General features: G+C 39.8%; 1 protein-coding gene across 1 annotated transcript in view; it reads left to right on the forward strand.

The window, feature by feature from the left end:
• Window positions 1-18,525, forward strand: part of SPATA5 (spermatogenesis associated 5) — a 140,244-nt gene that overhangs the window by 27,145 nt on the left and 94,574 nt on the right. The window contains exons 12-14 of the mRNA XM_030450446.1: window positions 6,421-6,474; window positions 6,902-6,981; window positions 18,254-18,380. Of these exons, the coding sequence (XP_030306306.1) occupies window positions 6,421-6,474; window positions 6,902-6,981; window positions 18,254-18,380 (261 nt within the window). The remainder of the gene's footprint in view (window positions 1-6,420; window positions 6,475-6,901; window positions 6,982-18,253; window positions 18,381-18,525) is intronic.

The following is an 18,525-nucleotide window of genomic DNA, read 5'->3' on the forward strand; positions in this document are numbered from 1 at the left end:
CTAGAAGGGTATGCACCTGGTTGATAGTATCCTGCATTGCATTACCTTCTATCTTGTAGCCTGCCACAGCCAGAGACTTTCTGCTAATTTCAGGAGGCTTTTGCTCAGTTATATCAATAGAGAACTTGGAGTTCTGTTTTCTGTCCAACAAGCAGATTATCTGAGTTTGTAAAATAAATAACCTGAAAAATTACATAACTTCTATATGGTTACAATGGCTTAGGAAGCATAATTTTTCCTCTTGCTGCTTATTGTTTTTTAACATTTGTCTGTTAGTGATAGTGACAAAAAACAATTTTCAGAAAATCTATTTCTCTAAAAGATACATCCCTTGGAAGTCAGGTAAGTGAGACACACTAGTTTTTATAAGCATGATGAAACAATATTTAGAAAAAAACCCAATCCAACCCCAAACCAACCGATAAGTTGGTAAGTAGTGTTTAATGATGTTTTATCACTTTGAAAACCAATGGTAGAGCTGATGATCTGAAGTATTTGCATTGGTTAGGAGCCCCAACTATGATCGGAGAAAAAAGAGGTTAGAAAATATTCCTGACATTTTATTTGATCTTACTTAAGAGCTTCAGCTTAAGGAATCTTTTCATTTTTTCAATTAGCAGTAATTACAAAAATACACACTGTTCTCAGAGCTCTGACTTCACTTTGGTTTGATTTAACTTCCTGTGTAACCCCACTGTTGCCTTTTTGTGCCACTCCTTGTGCTTGACATGTTCTCAAGCTTAGTTTGTCATCTGGGTCAATTACGTCAAAATATTTTCCAGTTGAAGTTTCCTCTGCTTTTCCTTCCGAACTCTTGGCTGTGGCAGCTCAAACAGATTAATGAGGCTTGGAAAGGTCGACTGCTTTGCTTTGTGAAGAACTGTCTCTGAATTTTGGGGGGAAAGTTTAGCCTTTTGATGGGGATTTCAGTGGGCAGAAGCACAAAATAAGAAAGCTCAGTGCATACAGGTAGCTAGGCAAAACATTTCAGATGACGATGAAGAAGCATTGTTGTTCTATGAGAAACTCTGGCGAACAGTTGATAGAATTTCCAAAATTATCCAAAATAACACATTTACAGTAACTTGTTAGTTAATTACTAGATAGTGAAGCGAGCTGGATGTTTTACTCAATAAGGCATTAATCCATTCCTACCATAAGCTTCCCAAAAGCAAATGTTCAGGCAGGAAATGAGTCAAGTTACAGATTTTCAAGTCTTCGTGTCCTTGTCCCTTCTCAATCATTTTGCCAGATAAATTTTTACTAGCACTTAGTTTCTCTCTCTCTCTCTTTCCAAGTTCCTAAGGGTTTGTCAGCAATCAGGTAAAAGTCTCCCTTGTGGAGTGGGGTGTTCTGGAGGTGACATGCCAGCAGCCAAATGCACCTTGCAGTTCTGATGGCTGATGTCGTGTCAGCTTGCTGTATGACTTTTGATCCCATGTGGACTCTTCCCTGATGGTGCCAAACCTTGTCCTAGACAGAGCAGTGGGTGGCAGCTCCATAGTCTGTGGCTAGAAGTGGTAGTGAATAGGAATGGGTGCTGAAAATCCTAGCTGAACAGGAATGACTTGGAAAGGCATTTCTCTGTGGAAGGGCAGGTGAGTGGGATGGGTTACTTCTAGACCTGGCTCAGCTGTGTCATGACAGAATTTCACCTCCCACTTGCTACTGCTGTGCCTGTGCTGGTGCAGGACTTTGTAAGTGTGCAGAATCCTGGGTACTTTGAGTGGCAGCTGTGCTTGAGTGCTGCAGAGGGAGAGCCTTTTCTGAAGGCACTGGTGCATGCAGTGAATTTAATTCAATGTTTCCAGTCAGTTAATTCCACACTACAAATACTGGGTTCTGTATTGTGTAAAGAAGCCTCAAAAGATTGTCATTCAATTTGACCAGTCAATGCAAATGGGAAACAAGTGAATTATGAGGCATGCCAGTAATGAGAAATGGATATTATATTTGCCTTTGCTGTTTGATTATGCTGCATTTAGCAGTTTCACTGCAAGGATTGAAGATGACAATTTTTTGCCAGCCTACTCCCTTGGGTACTTGGGAGTCCACAAACACCTGTTGAAACTGGAGTTTTAAAAACTCCAGACAGGTGTCAACAAGTTTTGAAGGCTCTCCAGAATGTAGGGCAGAGGGAGAGGAAGCAATTAAAATGGTGCACAGCTCTCAGCCTGTAGCTTACATCTGCAGAGAAGCTGGGAGTAATGCAGATTAACTCATTAAACAGCACAGAAAAAGTGTTTCTTAACAAGAAAATATAATGCGTTTTCTGAGCAAATATTTTTCTCTGTAGAGTAACCAATTACCAAGTCACACATTCAACCTTTGCATTAGAAACAGACTTACTATTAAAATAAAGGAAGTCTCACTGTTTGTCTTGTTAACTCTCTTTCCTGCAGTCAGCCTTAGTCATATGTTGCTTTAGTTTGACTGTGGTAGGGATGGGATAGCATTTTGCTATTGGAATTACAGTACCAAAAGACTTAAGTAAAAAATGCCTGAGTCACTTCCAGATCAGTTGATGTTATTGTAGATCATCTCACATGCATTGCCATGGAATGGGGAAGAATTGAAAAAGAAGGAAAAAGGAAGCCAAAATCTTGGGTTTAACTTCATGAAAGATGCACTGGTAGGGGTGGGATCCAGCTTCACTCTTCTGAGCTGGCTGTCTGTGCTTCTCCTGCAACCTGATTGTCAGCATTATTTAGAGGGAAGTCATCAACTGAATTTCCTATCAGTTGAAAGTCACTTCCCATTCTTTCAGGTAGAAAAATATCTGCAAGTGATATTAAGCACAGCTTAGAAAAATTACTGATACTCTAACTTCAGGGATACCAAATGTTCTTCTTATGGTTTAAAAAGACTTTGAGAACTTCTGTCCTAACTGTGTGTACATGAGCTTATCTCATGTCACAGCCTGTATGCAAGGGTTTTATTTTTTTGTGAAGTTAATCTTTTGAAAGGTTATTCTGATAGCATTTTAAATGTAAGGATTTTTTTCTTAAATAAAAGTCTTCAAAGGGAAAAAAAATCCACATCCAATCCAGGCTATAAGCAAGTGGAAGGTTTCATGATACAAGGGGAAAGTATCTTGTAAATGAGGATGGGGTAGTCCTGAGTATACCTGGAAACTCTGCTTGGAGGCTGAGTAAATAAAACTCAGCAGTATACAGTGGGCCTGAATTGGCAGATTGTTTGCTGTTAGTCTGGTTTGTAGATCACAAATTGTATGCTTATATACATGGCTAAGCCTACAACTACTTCTGCCAATTTCCTGCTCCACATCTTTTACTAGTTTTGCAGTAGCTGTGCAAATGATCAGAAGGGAACAGGAGCAGGTTTTATTTCTTCGTGTCCCTTCATATTTAAGGTAGCTTCTTGCAGAAGAGAACTATGCCAAACATGGTGTTTCAACAAATGTCAACCTGTTGAGTGAGTTGGGCTCATGTAATTTGATTTTTAAAGCATTAGAAAAACATTGAAAAATAATAATTAAAAAACCTCCTGATATTTCTTGAGTGGCCTCCAACTTCAAGGTAGAGCTTCTAAAAAGAGAAGGTGAGCTTTGTGGAGGTTGTAACCCATGTCAGCTGTCAGCGGGTGACTTTGTGGGGCCAGCTTGTCGTGCAGACCTCTCTTTTGGGAGTGCTGCCATCAGTCCCAGCTCTAAAGTTCAGCCCTTTGGAGACAGAGGCTTGGGTAGGAGCAGACATAGCCCAGTTCAGTTTCTGCATCTAGCTTCTTTGAACGTTTCTGGTTTTTGTCTTGTGGTTTTGTGTTTGCATGAGATGAAATGTATAGCAATTCCTCCTCTGCATGTGTTTTCTCTTCCTTTTGAGTCTTTTCCTTTCTTTGAATATATAATAAGATTTCTAAGCTGCTTGCAATAAAGTTCCTGGTTCTCTACAGCAATTTTGGTATTGCTCATGAGTGGTGAACTAGCAGACCTTCAAAGAAACTTTCATCAAATTCTCCATGAAGAGGCACAGGTCACTAGTACATAGTGGTCTTTCACCTGGAGTTGCACTTAATGAAGAGAAAAATGGAGACAAACTTCATGTCAAAGCTTACACCAAACCATGCATTCAAAATAATTCTCTTTGGAAACGTTTTAAACACTATTTATTGCTTTGATGTTGCCTTAATAATTTAATGTTTAATTAAAAATAAAATTCTAAGCATCTGAAATTATATTGTACTTTAAAGCTGAAAGAGAATAATTTTGGTTTTAAGTTGGGTTTTTTTTTGCTGGGACAAAAGAAAATGTCAGGTTGGTACTGTGTCATACTGGAGGAGTACACTATTGGCACTGATACAGATGGTGTTGGTTTCCATGAGAATCCTAATGTAATGAAGATTACTTGTGAGAATGAGGGCATGCAAGAGAAGATCCACAGGCTCCAAGAGAAAGTAAGAAAAATGTGTAATTGTGGGTAGAATGGGCAGAGGTTTATCAGGGTATCAGCTCAGTTTTATAGAAAGCTAGACAGAAGGAGAAGGCAGTGCTGTTGTTCCTTAAGGACTTGCTAGGCCTGTGCTATCAAATTCCTCATCTGTACAGGTGATGAATGGCAGTGTCTGGAGCAGCTGGGTGCTGTTTCTTGAAGCTGCAAGCCTGTTCTGCACAAACTGCTGCATGCTCCTCCTTTTCAGTGTCCTCAGTGAATAATAGGGAAAGGCTTTGTGTTTCTCTCTTACCTTGTTTTTTCCATCTCTCTTAATTTCTCTCATGCTTCAGCTATGTGTCTGAATAATTCTGTTTCCACACAAGTATCCAACAGATTCAAATTTTGAAGTTGTTGAAAGCCTGCAGATGATATTTTAGCTACTGCAGCAGTTGTTTTCAGGGTGGATGCTGATGAAAAGAAGCAATGCTAATTGCATCATTTATATTTCCTATGGGCAAGGAATGCAGTGCTCTTCTTCCAGCCAGCCCATGTGTGGTTGTTTTTACCTGCCTGGTATACTAGGTACCTAGGACTGGCTACTGCATTTATCTCACCTGCCCTTTGGATAATGGACAAGCTGATAACTTGTGCTTTTCTTTTTAAAAGTATAGGGTTTTTTTCCCCCATACATATGTGCAGGTACTTCCAGTGGTGGCAGTGTAAAGATAGAGTCATTGCATTAAGTGTTATTGCAAAAGTGGAAATGAGCATGGAGAGGAGATACTGCAAACAGCAGTGCATTGCATTTGTAGAGTAATTAATCTGTATTCTGTCACTCTGGGTACAAAATCCAGATGGTCTCATTCAAAGAGGGATGGTAAGAGAATCTCTATCACAGCCAATGTATAAATGTGTGTCTGCCACACAATATGAATTTTGTACCTGCTGTTTAAAGCTGCCTTACTGCTCTGAGCTGAGCATTACCTGAAGTTATTTGCGGCTGTGAAGCAGAGGAAGGTTGTTCAGTTTTCTGAAGATGAAGTAGGATGTAGTTTTTGCTGGTCAAATGATGACAGCACCTGTTCCCTGGAAAACAGATTGAAGTCCCAGTCTCTTCATTCAGGGCAGTGGATAATCATCGTTGGTTGTGGCTGCAGGTCAGTGATACAAACCAGGCTGAAGTCAGTGAGTCATTACCAACCCCATGAGAATCTTAGTCCCATTAAAATGCATTATTTAAGCAGCCTGTCCTACAGGATATAGCAGAACAAAATACTCTGAGAATTCTCCATTGTTTTACTTTTTATAATCGTAATTACTTGTTCAGGCCTTGCATGCTGACCTTGTCTCTGCTGTGTTCCTGGTGCACAGGGCTGTGAGTATAAGCAGGCACTGCAGCAGCTGGCACCACCAGTGGTGCTTGGCAGTCTTGGAGAAGGAATGTAAGACACTAAGCAGCTTTCTTGCTGGGGATGGAGTGCCTTGTGGATGAGTTTCAGGTGTGCTCTTGTGTGGCAGCTGCTTCCTTCTGCACCTGCAAACTCTCAGGTTCAAAGAAGCCCTGCTAAGCATGGGTCTAAGTCACTGTTCTGCTGCTTGGCTGGACAAGATGCATGTTGGGAGCACAAGTAAATACTTTTATGTAATTTCCATAATTTTTTTGGCTGATTTGCAGACCTCTTTTTCCTTTTCTTGAGTCAGCAACTCAAGAACCCCAAAGTGGTTTTGTTGCTTTGTTTGTTTGTTTTTGTTGTTAATTCAATTTCTCATGAAAGTACTAGGGAAGTATTATGATGAGGAGTAGTAACTTTCATGCATGTCCAGTGCTATAACAAATGGAGGAAAACTTTGTATAGGTAGAAGGTGAGTCTAAAAAATAAGGCTTGTAATTGACAAATTATGTCTTGTAAAAGAGCATGACCAATGTAGCACTGGCAGATTGTCCCCATAGTTTTGTACATTAATGTCACATTTTAACTTTTAACATTAATGTAACCTTTTAATTTTTTTTCCTTTTTTAATTTTGCAGGGGCCTGAGCTGATGAATAAATATGTTGGTGAGTCTGAACGAGCAGTGAGAGAGGTGAGAAAGGGCAAGCTCTAGTTAATGTTATCTGTTAAGCTTTCTTGACATTCAAATTCTTCTCTGCTTATAAGGTTATCTTTAAACTTTAAAAAAAAAAAAACAACACAAAACCAACACCTCCTCCTTGTTCAAGTTCAAAAAAGAAAAAACAGAAAAGCAGAAAGCATCATTTGTGCTTTTTACAATTCCTCCTAGAATTGCAGCCTAGAAATGCTTGTCTGCTTTGGGATTCAATAGCATCTTTTGTTATATGTCTGCACTGTGCAGTACCATGAGTAACCTGTGAAAGGTCTGGGATTTGGTGGGTTTTTTGTGGTGTGGGGTTTTTTATGTGGCCGTAGCTTTTGAGGTGTGCAAGGGGTGATAGCATTCTGTAAACATTTTCCATCCTTCAAAACTGAGTGCTTCACTGTTGTTTTTTTAGATCTTTAGGAAAGCCAGAGCTGTATCTCCTTCAATTCTTTTCTTTGATGAAATAGATGCCTTGGCAGTTGAAAGGGGAAAGTAAGTAATCCTGTTGCAAAAATCAGATGTTATTTGCTCATAAATTACTCTTGCATTGTGCAATCACAAGTGTATTACCTGTCTTGAATTATTTCATTAGATATATTCATTACAGATACAGAAGGATAGCATTTGTGACTTGTATTTAACTTGGCAAGACAGGTAAGCTGGTGGAGCTCCTGCTTTCTCATCTCATTAGTAGGAACGATTCTACTGTTTCTCATGCCCTTTGGCTTTTCACTGAGGTTTTACCTTGTGTCAAATGAAATACGGGTACTTGTATTGTGTGAAAAGCTATGAAATACTTGCATGTAGAAAATATTTATCCAGTTTAAAGACACAACAGTTTCATAATTCTTCTGGATAAGAAAAATCTGCAACATCCGTGGAGATTCTTTTGTATTGCAATAGAGCCATTTGTCTCTTAAGGATAAAAGGTGTCGTGCTGACATTCCAGTGATACAGCTTGTTATAGGAGGTGGCATCATGTGCAGCATAGAGCTGCCTTATGAAACTGCTTAGAACTAAGTGCATTTTTTGTTGAAAATGCAAAATCTGCTCGAAGCTGTCTGCGTCACCATCCCTCACCTATGCAGAATATGCAGATGTGACACTTACAAACTTCCTAGAAATGCCAGCCACCCTGTGATACACAGTGAAACACTTGCCTGCTTATCACAATAGAGAAGTTGCAAAAATGCTTGCTGTAATAAAGCCTACAGAAGGGGAAAGGTTCCTTCCCCTGCTGCAATTCTTAATTATGTTTAGCTTTTAGAAACACCACTTCATCAAGATAAAACCTGTTGGAAGAATAAGCCATAGTACATTTTAATCAGCCTTTTCACACAGTGCCCTAGAGGTTTGTTTGTTTGCTTGCTTGCTTTATTCTTTCAGGGAGTAAACAACCCAATTTTATCTTACCTGGAACTGTCTGTGGGGGGTAGGAGGCCTGGCACAGCTTGCTGAAGAATGTAGTATGACCTGCTGCAGTCGTGTTGTGCTGGAGACATCTGGTTTTGGAGCTTTAAAAAGAACAGGGTGGGACACACAAATATTTCATTGTCAAATCTGAACCAGATGGGAGGTAAAATATGTAGCAGTGTTCTCATAAAATTCATCTGAAATTAAATGGTGTAGGAAACCAGACAAGGCACTTATTAGAAATGGCCTTTTTTTACAGGCTGACTTTGCACAGTAGGAATTTGCAAATGCATTAGAGATACCAACGATCTGTGGCCTCTGGAGATCCATTTCCTGTCCTATTACTAACCATACTGAAGTTTTCAAGGAAACACCTGTTTATATTGTCTCCCTATTCCCTCTGTTGGTTGAATTAGTTTTCTCTGCCTTGGCAGTGAAAAACATTCTGTGATACAACTTTGTAAAAGTTTTTCCTCTCGGTTTAAGTCCTTGATAGTATTCTGTGGACTTTATGCAGAATGTGGTGCATCAGGTAACGACTCCTGATCTGAACAGGACGTGTTCAGGGATGCAGAGATGCCCAAACTGTTAAGCTGTGAGAGTAGTTTTATGCTTAGTTCAGATCTTAAATACAGATGTGAAATAACATTGAGTAATTGCTTCATGCTTTCACTCTTCAAAGCAGTTTGCCAACTGTTCATGAACCCATTATTACTTATTTGTATTTGACTAAGGCTTGTGGGTTTTCAGCACAAATGTTTTGCTCCCAACCTGTGTAAAGATCACTAAATCCCTTCTCCTCAGTACACACATATAAAGTAATAGAATTTGTGATGAATTATAAAACAGGTAGATGAAGCAACCTAAGGAGTTCTCTTTTTTGCAGTGTTTGGTGTAATGTAATGGAATCTCTGTCACTGCAAGGCCTTCACTCCATGAAAAACACTGTAGCTGCATTCCATTATGCCAGTGTTTTATTTATCATACATTCCCAAGCCATAACTTCATAACTGCCATGCCTCTAAACACCCTACCTAATGTAGGGATATGTCTTGGATAGCAGTGTTTTTCCTTACAAAATGTATCTGCGTGCATTATCAGTTACAAGAAATAATACCTTCAAGTCAGCAAAACTGACATTGTTCAGTGTCAAAATGTATTTTGAAAAGATTATTTGGTATCCAGCCTGCTAAGAATTTCCATATTGTTTGTCTATATGAACTAAGTTCCTGGGATTTTCTTCTTGTCCATCCACATCCACCTCCCAGTTTTGCATGTAGGCAAAAGACAAATACATATTAACCAAAGAATTTAAAATATGGTCTGAATACCTGTCAGCCTGGAACAGAATAGTGTAAGAAGCAGGTACTTGATGGAGAAATCTGGAGATCCTTGATAAAGGAATGTGAGAGGGTGACTCTGAATGGACTCAGTTTTCCAGTGTGGTAGTGAAGATAGGTGATCTGAGCTGTATTTATGTCTGCATTTTAATCTGTTACACTGTGCTTCTAGCACTTTTGAACGATTTTCCCCTCTTTGCCTGATCTGTGTTCAGATGTTCATAACGAAAAAGGGAGGCATTCACTGTAGCTGATTGTAAAGCATAGCTTTTGATTTTAAAGAATAAACCTGCAGAAGAAAAGATGGTAGGAAGTCAAGGTGTCACTAGGAGTTTGCAGCTGGACAATTCATTGAGATAGGAAAGCTTCCTTGTTTCAGAAAGGCCTTTGGTCGAGAATTCTCCTTTGCTATGAGTTAGTCATCTGGGAGAAGCTCTAGCAACCCACCCTTTGACATCTCTAAAACAAAGCAGGCATTTCACAGCTTGATGTGCAGCCAGGAGCAGTTGTGCACCTGGAGAGCTGAGGGAGGTGAGGCATGGAACCTCTTCACTGCTTTGTGGTTCTGATTAGTGTTACCTTCCACAGGCTGGTAAGGACTGTTTTTAATTCTTGCTTTTGAAAGGAGAGACTGCACTGAAGTGAGACCTGCAGGACTGGTCCAGGTACAGCAGCTCATGGGCAGGAAAGTTTGCCTTGTAGTAACCCCTTCCCCAGACAGAGCTTGAGAGGCTTTACAAATTGTACAGCTGCAAAGAGTTATAGGTATTTGTTATCCCTTGGTATCCTCACCATGTAAAAACTAATTCTTCTGGCCATTAGATGTTGCCAAGAGGGAAATGGCTTGGTAATTAGACTTGAAAGTGATGAATGAACGTGGCTCTGTTTAAATGCAGCACAGACAGTCTGCTGAACTGAAGAAATCTCTCTGCTTTGGAAATGGGACATTGTTTATATAAGTAGGATTTTTGTGCAAGAGATGTATTTGTTCCTTTTCTTGTATTTCAGAAGCAAAACATTTCCTCCCCTTACTGCAGATCTTTAATGTAATATGGGAAATATAGACTGATGTGAAAGACACTGATAAATTCCATTTTCAAAGGGAAAAAAAAGGAATGACAAGGAATGAGAGCAGTACCTTGCATTTGACTTCTGGAGGCCAAAACAAGTGGTAGATGCTAACCTGTTCAGAGTGAGGGCAGAGGTGACACAATGAAGGGTCTTTGGTACCAATACCCTAAAACTACAATATGATGATACTTTTCCTGTATGCAGGGGAGGGGATAGATACACACCTAAACAACAATTTCAAATGTTCAGAGCCTCTGCAAGACATGCTGTTTTCACTGTAGGTATTAAAATATTTGCAGTCTTAACTTTTGAGGCCCTGAGGCTTCTAGATGAAGCTGTGAGGAGCAGCAGCTTCTCTTCTGTACTGTGCTACCTCTGTTTTAAATAGGGACTGTGATAGAGTTTCTGTTTTTAGGCCAAGCTGTCTGCCTGGGATATTTTAGCACATATTTATACTGTACACTTTAGCTCATATTTAGCTCATATTTCACTGTACACTTGAGCATACCATCACATTTTTGTGTCAATGCATAATCCTTGGTGTAATCAGCAGCCTCTGTCACAAAGAAGGTCAATGTATTGCATCCTAACAGTGAAACCTATGGCTGGACCCTGCATGGACTCAGCAAAGCCTCATTTGGTAGGAGAGAGGTTCTCAGCAGAAAACCACCTTGCACGTGGCAAGTCACCAGCAGCAGAGCTGGAGGAGGTATTGTCACACTAATATTACTCATGCAAAAGGCAAAACTAAGCAAACAAAGAAAACATGGGAAAAATAAAGTTAACTTTCTGCACTGTGTTGTGAGGGGTCCAATTCTATCAGCTAACTCAGGCTAGGAGCTTTGCTTTTCTGGTTTAAGGTGTCATTTATTGTCCCTAAATTGGGTAATGTCAGCTCATTCCCTGCAATATCTGAGCTGTGTTTGGATGTGGTTGAGAGCTGAGGCATTCCAAATTCCAAACTTTTGCTGTCTGAATTACAGTTTTCGAATTTTGTATCTAAATAGATCTCTTGTCTGGGAAAAAAAGCTGCTTGTCCAGTGCCAGTTTTCAGGCCTAGCAAGGAGTGTTGAAAAGGTTGAGCTTTGAATTGATTTAATCATGCAGTAAAGCTTTTAATTTGCTTTGGAATAGCAATTTTGACAAATAGTATTGCCTGTAGTTATGTGTATGTACAGGAAATGTCTGCAAGCCCATTAATTTTAAACTAACTCATTAACACTTTATCATAATCTGTGTTAAATGTGTGCTCCCTTTTGTTAAAAAAAACCCCAAACAAAACAATTCAACCAAAAAAACAAAACCAGAAAACCTCAATAATTTGTATTTGTGTCAGCCTGTGTTATAATTTGGACGTTTGAAATCAAGAGAAAATTTTATTGGCATTCATTGGCATCAGTGGAAATAGGTCTGGATCTGTCAGCACTTTTCTTGAAGTCATTCAAGTGTATGGATAAATGTGCAGGGGCACTGCTAGTGTAGTGTAGGGCTGGTGAGAACATAGCAAAGCTGACCTACAGCAGGAGTTTTCAGCTAAGGACATGCATTTGAGGCTCTGTCTGGGTTCTTGGATCAGTTGAAACAGATGCCAGGATTACAGGGATCAAAAGTGGGCATATGTGGTGCCCAGTTCCCTGTCTGGTGCCAGCTGTGGCAGGTCAGCTTACAGTGAATGGGCCCCAGCAGAGTGAGGACCATCACCAGTGAAAGTTGTATTTATTTTTATTTTAAATTAAATACAAGGGGAACATAATTATAATTAAAACCTCCAAATGAAACTTACTCCAGATGAAAGTGAGCCTGTTACACTTAAATATTGTTATAATGAAATGCAATCCAGTCTAGTTAGTTACTTCTAGGTCTGCAATACTTCCAACTTAAACTATAGCTCCCCTGGCAGACATGACTGATTACAGTTTTCACCTTGATTAACTTCCAGGAATGTGCCGAGGAAAACAAAAAAGGTAGGAAATGGGAACTTTACTGTGTATCAGGTGTGTGTTTGGGGTTTCAGTTTTTTTTCTTTAAGCAGAGTCAGTGTTAACAGAATAGGGGAACTCTTGATGTTAGCATCCTTCCTGTTTCAGTCAGTGCCAGAGCCAGATGAAAGCAAGGTTTAATGTCCATCTGTCATGGATGTGTGTCTGGAATCAGTTACAGGCAGATGGAAATGGATGATGGATGGACACTTAAGGACTTGGAGATGTGGTTGGGGAAAGCCCTCTGGAAGAAGCCTTTTGATTCCAAACCTGTCTCAAACTGGATCCTTTCCTCCTTTTCTCTCCTTCCATTGTGTTTCGTTTTTCTGGGCCCACTTCCAGTAACTTCTGGAAGCTGCAAGAGTGAGAAATATGGGCAAATGGAAGAGGTTGGTTGCATGACTGGAGGATAATGAGGATGTTTCTGCATCACTCTCTAGGCCACTTGTTTCCAAGTTACCTGCTGACAGCTGGTAATTGACTGTGCTGTTTTCACAAAGCTCTTCATCTCTTTTAAGAAATTGTGCTTAAATGATCCAGGGCACTCAAGGAGTATGAGGAGTTCTTTTACTATTCTATTCTTATCTAATATGTTAAAGGCCAGATGACTGAATTGCACTTAGATGGTGAATTGACAGTTGGAAAAACACTCTCTTGGCCTGGAGGTGACCATAAAGCTAAATGTTCTACCCAGACTTCCTCAGGTTCCCTCTGCAGAGCTCCCTTCTACAGTACTTAAATTTTGCTCTTGAGACAGGGAAGATGTGAAACAGTTTAGTGGGTAATATAAGCACCTGATACAGGTGAATGCTGTACATCTCTCCTAACTTTTTAATTACATCCAAGCCTGAAGTATTTGTAGTGGTTTGAATTAATAATATACACTGAAATTGTTCCATACAGGTTAATTGGGCCAAGTGCAATAATGGTTAGGCCTGGGTGTGCATGCTAAGCCTTTTTATTTTATGAAATACCTCTTCTGTTATGAGCACATGTACATGAAGGAATCAACTTGTAATTGTGGATGACAATTTTGTGGCTCAAAGCAGGAATTGTGCAGCAGTATGTATGTAATATGTATGTATGTAATGTGTGATCTAAAAGGTGCTGTGATGTGGAGGGTGAGAGAAAAAACTGCTATATGGGAAAAATAATGATTCTGCTTATGTAAATATAAGTGTCTCTGTAAACATAGCATCTTTAATAAAGTTTGGGTTTTGAAGCCCAAGTCGCACTGAGGGGAAGCCAGATTCAAAACTAAGGTGAGAGCCTGCTCTTCTGTATTTAGATATACAAATGTTCTGACTGAGTGTGTGTTTCAGGAGGTTATATCTCTGTGGAAGAGCCTGATTTTTCTAACTGGCATGGCAGTTTCTATCAGCTGAACAAAATGCCCCACCCATAGAATTTTTGAGTGGAATTCTATACCTGGGAATATGCTGCAATTATTTTACTGGTAATGCTATTGGAGTAGGTTGTTATTTGTTTTTGTTTTTTCCTAATGCTGTGGAAAAACCTTGAAGTGCCACGGCTGTATTTCACCTCACAGAGTTTGTGAGGATGGAAATAAAACAGTGTGGCAGTTAATTATGATCGTGGCTCTTGGACTGAAAAGATGGACTTGGCAGGTGCTGCTTGCTGACAGGTTACCCCTGCAAAGCCCTGATAAAAATGTCAGACTCAATAAAAATCCTTCAGACTGTGCAAGCGAGGAGACTCTTGCCTGGGAGTGTGCTGGCAGGGGACTGTGGTATTTCAGGAACCTTTTACCTCACTAGTTTGTGGAGAAGTCTGACAGAAAGGTCTGTTTTGACTTCTGTTAATTTTTTTATACCAACTCATTTTGTAATGTCAATGAGTTTTACATTTGTTTTGATACAAAATTATTTTCAGAGATTCCACTGAAAGAATTAGCTGAAATGATATCATGGTGACCATTATTTTAAAAACCTGTAAGTTTTGATTATGATTGCATTTCTTTTGTAAGGGGAAAAATAATAATAGAGGCAGCTTTTATCTCTTTGTAAATCTTGCTTGGTATGACATTTGGTAAAGAAGGTGGGCTGTACTCCCTTCTTACAAAACCTGCATTAGAGATTTCAGCTGCATGGAGATTAATCCCTCTGCAGTGATTTGTCCTGAATACTTCTCCTGAGGTCTGCCTCTTTGGCTTCACAGATCTGCCTCAGATAAGGGCATCTTGGGGAAATGGGGCTTCTCAGGAGGGGAGCCCTCCCAGACTTCCTTCTGCTTTTGTAGCTTCCCAGCTGCTGTGAATTTAAGCACTCAAAATGTTATTGTGTGAGTATTTCCTGCATTTCCATGCCTACAGTTTAGTAGGGTAAAAAAATGAAGATCCTGATTCTGAAGGCAGGGTGTTCAGACAGGCTTCAATGATGTTAAAGTCAGTGGTGGGATGGGGAGTCATCTGGTTACATCTGCAAACATCATTTTCTTGACTAGATATATGAGCTAGTGAACTGAATGTGCTCCTTGATGCAGTGATAGAACTGCACTGTTCTGTGCAGTTGGGATGGTGACACCAACACGTCGAGCTCAGGTAGCAGGGGGTGGGTGGAGGATGCAAAGAAGTTGGAAGTTGATTTTGGCAACACCTCCATGGGACTGGGGGGTTAATCATCATTTGTGTCTCTGGCTGCCTTTTGCCTTAAAAGTGCAGGCAGCCCTAACGACCCTTGCCTGTGATAATTTGGAACCCTTGTTGGGAAATCATGGGGAAATGGGAAAATGCATACTTGTGTGGCACCCTTCAGGTGGGCAGCTTGGGCAGTGCCAGAGCTCTGGAAGCACACGGGCTGGGGGGCTCTGATGCAGCTCCCAGCAGCTGGTAAAGAGTTCTCTCACTGTAAAACCTTGCCTGCCTGGGATTTTTATAGGGTATCCTCTTAAGCCAAAAATCTAATTTGCTGGAGACTCTGTGCTAAAAATTGTGCTTCATATGACAGCATAGAGAACTATGTAAATAAAGGCACTGAAAGTGGGAATTCCTGGTCTCACAGGCCCAGAAATCTCTTCATTTCATACTGGTTTTATTACACTTACATTTTATGTGTGTTGTTTTAATTTTATATTTTTTTTTACTCCACTTTTCACAGATAATAATTGAGCCTCTAATGATGCACTGGTATCCCCCTTCATTGTTTGGGCAGTATTATGCCACCAGTGATTGTTTAACTGCAATTTTGTGATTATACCCTAATTGCATGCAAGTCTTTGCAGTGTAAATTCCCCTATAACAGTGGGGGGTTACTTCAGAATGAACACATCTTTATTTTCTTTTCCCCAGTCTGAAGCATGTGAGAGAAATGTTTATATTGGGAAAAAATGTAATATCCGTTCTAGACGTCTTTCTTCACAAATATTTCTTCTTTGTTTCCTTAAAAAAACCCAAAAGCTTTGTATCTTCCCCAAAGTCTTCTGACTTCAGATCATCTCATATAACATTAACATTTCAGTCCCAGTCTTGGAATTTATTTTTTTCTTTGCTTAGCTTTTTCTGTGTGCAATCTACAGGCTATAAAGTTGAGTAAATGTGAAAGCTGGGCAAGATGGGAGGCCTGCATCCCTACTGAGACTAATTTATGTTGTGAAGTTGATTTTAATTTCCTTTCAGCTCTGTGTCCTCTGAAAAGCATTTACTGTCCTTTTTCAACACCTGAAGTGTTTTATCGTGTTCAGCCCCCTGTAAGTCAGTGGGACCATTACCCATGGGTATGTCAGAAATGCTCTAATATCACTTGGGAATTTCTAACCTGGCTGCAGCAAACTGAAAAGCTGACGACTAGCTAACCCAAATCCCTTCTCTAATATTTCTTAGCAAGTTAAATATTCTGTTGGCCAGCATTTGTTATAGCTCCTCAAAGATATTTTCCAGACTGGGTCTGATAAGTTACCTATTATGCACTGAAAAATTACAGAACCAGTTGTTGAATAGGAAAGTTACAGAATTCCCCTGGAGGAGAATTGCCCAGCAGCAGTGGGGACATCTCTGTTGCTTTGACTTTGGGACATTCAGGGGGCACTTTGGGCAGAGTTGTGCTGCAACACTGGGTGTGCAGGATGGAACAGCTCTGCAGCTGTACCCGAGTGTTCTCCAGCTGCTGGAAATCACTGGAGTGCTAATGTTGAATCCTTGGATTTCTTTTTGCAAAGGAGTGTTCAGCAGGATGATTGCTGCTTTTGTGTGTGTAGGTGCCTGTATATCTGCATAAATATTTATGAGTACATTTGGAAAAAGACTTTAAAAAAATGGAGATTAAAAATTGATCTTAATCCTATGTAGATTTGGGGTGACAGTAGGAAAATGGATGTCGTCTAGAGAAGCCTGGTCTCTTTTCAAGTATCAGACTTCATTTTGCTTCTTAGTATGAAGTTGGAGAGATCTGGAGCAATTACAGAGATTAATTTTTTTCAAATTGTACTGAAAAGGGTCTGTTTAAGCATATAGAGATGAACCCCTTCCATGTGCAGTGAGGGGGGGAATATCTCTGCAAGGGCAGTCCTGAGGGTGAAGGGAGATGTCGGGTGCATGTGTGCCATCCATAAGGGATATTGTGTCTGAAACAGCAAGGCTTTTGGTGTGTGCCAGGGGCAGGGCTCCTGCTTTCTGGCACAGGAGGAAAAACACACCTATTTTTGGCACTATCTGACAACTCCCAGCTACTTTCCCCACACTGCTTCAGCTTCCCTGCCCCTGCTCAGCAAAATGAACATTTGGGATGAACCATTGTTTACTCTTGCCTTGCCTTCCCCCCAGTATATACATAGAGCTGGATGCTCCAGGGAACACACATATATATATATACATCATCTGTGTCATGCATCTGCTGATGTATGAGTGTGTGCAGCTGTGTATGGTCCTAATAGCTATTGTCCTCTCAAAAATAAAAAATCAGATGGTGTGCAGTCACCCATTTTTAATAATGCTTTAGAAATAACTTCTCTATGGAGAATTAGAAGGAGGTTATAAAGAACACAACTGTTAATGAGATATATTATTTATCACGATGTATGTGCTTGGTCTCTTGATTTCATTTATGCATTGACTTCCTTTTTTGCATTTGCTGTTATATGTGATAATACACACACACACATATGTATGTGCACACAGCTTTGTGTCAAAGATGATGTGTAAATCTTCTAGTTAGTCTTTTTAAGATATTAGAAGCTTTAACCAAAATAACAGATTTTATTGTTTGAATGGGTTTTTTTTTACATACAGTTAAGTAATTTAAGCAAATTTTCCATATACTGCAAGGTACCAGAGGTAATTCCAAACTGAAAAGAAAAAATGCCTAGAATAATTTATGCCTTCTCTGTTTAGGTTTTTCACATATTGGTGATTTAAAAAGTGGAGTTTTCAGTTTCTCAGTCTTGTGGTTTTTTCCTGGTGTCTGGAAAATCAGCTGAGTTAAAGGACTGACAATGCTATTATGGGGCAGTTGGTCAGCACTCAATTTATTCTCATTTGATGGGAATAACATAATGTAGATCAAGTCTGCAAAATACATAACTAACTTTTCATACTTCATGGGGTGGCATAAGCACTAACTTGAGTAGTGCTAGAAATGAGTTTTCTGACTATCAAGGAAGCTGCATGAATTCAGTTATCTTAAAGTGTTTATTTCAGACATCCACATCGTGTTAAAGTCTTTACAATGTACTTTGCCAGGAAATAAGAAAAAAATCCTTAGCTACTTTACTGAGTACCAAGAAATCTTTCAAAGGACTCACTCTCTGATCTGCATTTACTCACTTCACAAGACTGATACCGTTTTGGGGAAAAGAGAGAAAAAGGTGAAGAGAGAGATCAGAGAGAATTAAAATGAAAAGATAGATCCCTGTATATTGAAAAGAACAGCGTATTTTTTAATTTTTGCATTTTTCTAGGAAGGGGCACTGGTGCTGTGACTTTTTAAAACTTATTTATTGTTCAATCAGCTCTTCAGGTGCTGGCAGTGTATCAGACCGTGTCTTGGCTCAGCTGCTGACGGAAATGGATGGGATGGAGCAGCTGAAGGACGTGACAGTCTTGGCAGCCACCAACAGACCGGACATGATAGACAAGGTACGGATAGATCTGCTCTCATATATCCTGTTCTCTGGAGAGAACCACATTTTGGAATAATTCCATTCTTTTTTACCCTCCAAACTGTTGACTAATCAGTTTAATGTTTAAGAGTAGGAGTTTGAACGTGAAGACGAGGCAGAGG

The sequence above is a fragment of the Calypte anna genome, chromosome 4B (assembly GCF_003957555.1).
Source record: "Calypte anna isolate BGI_N300 chromosome 4B, bCalAnn1_v1.p, whole genome shotgun sequence".
In the NCBI taxonomy this organism is placed as follows: Eukaryota; Metazoa; Chordata; class Aves; order Apodiformes; family Trochilidae; genus Calypte; species Calypte anna.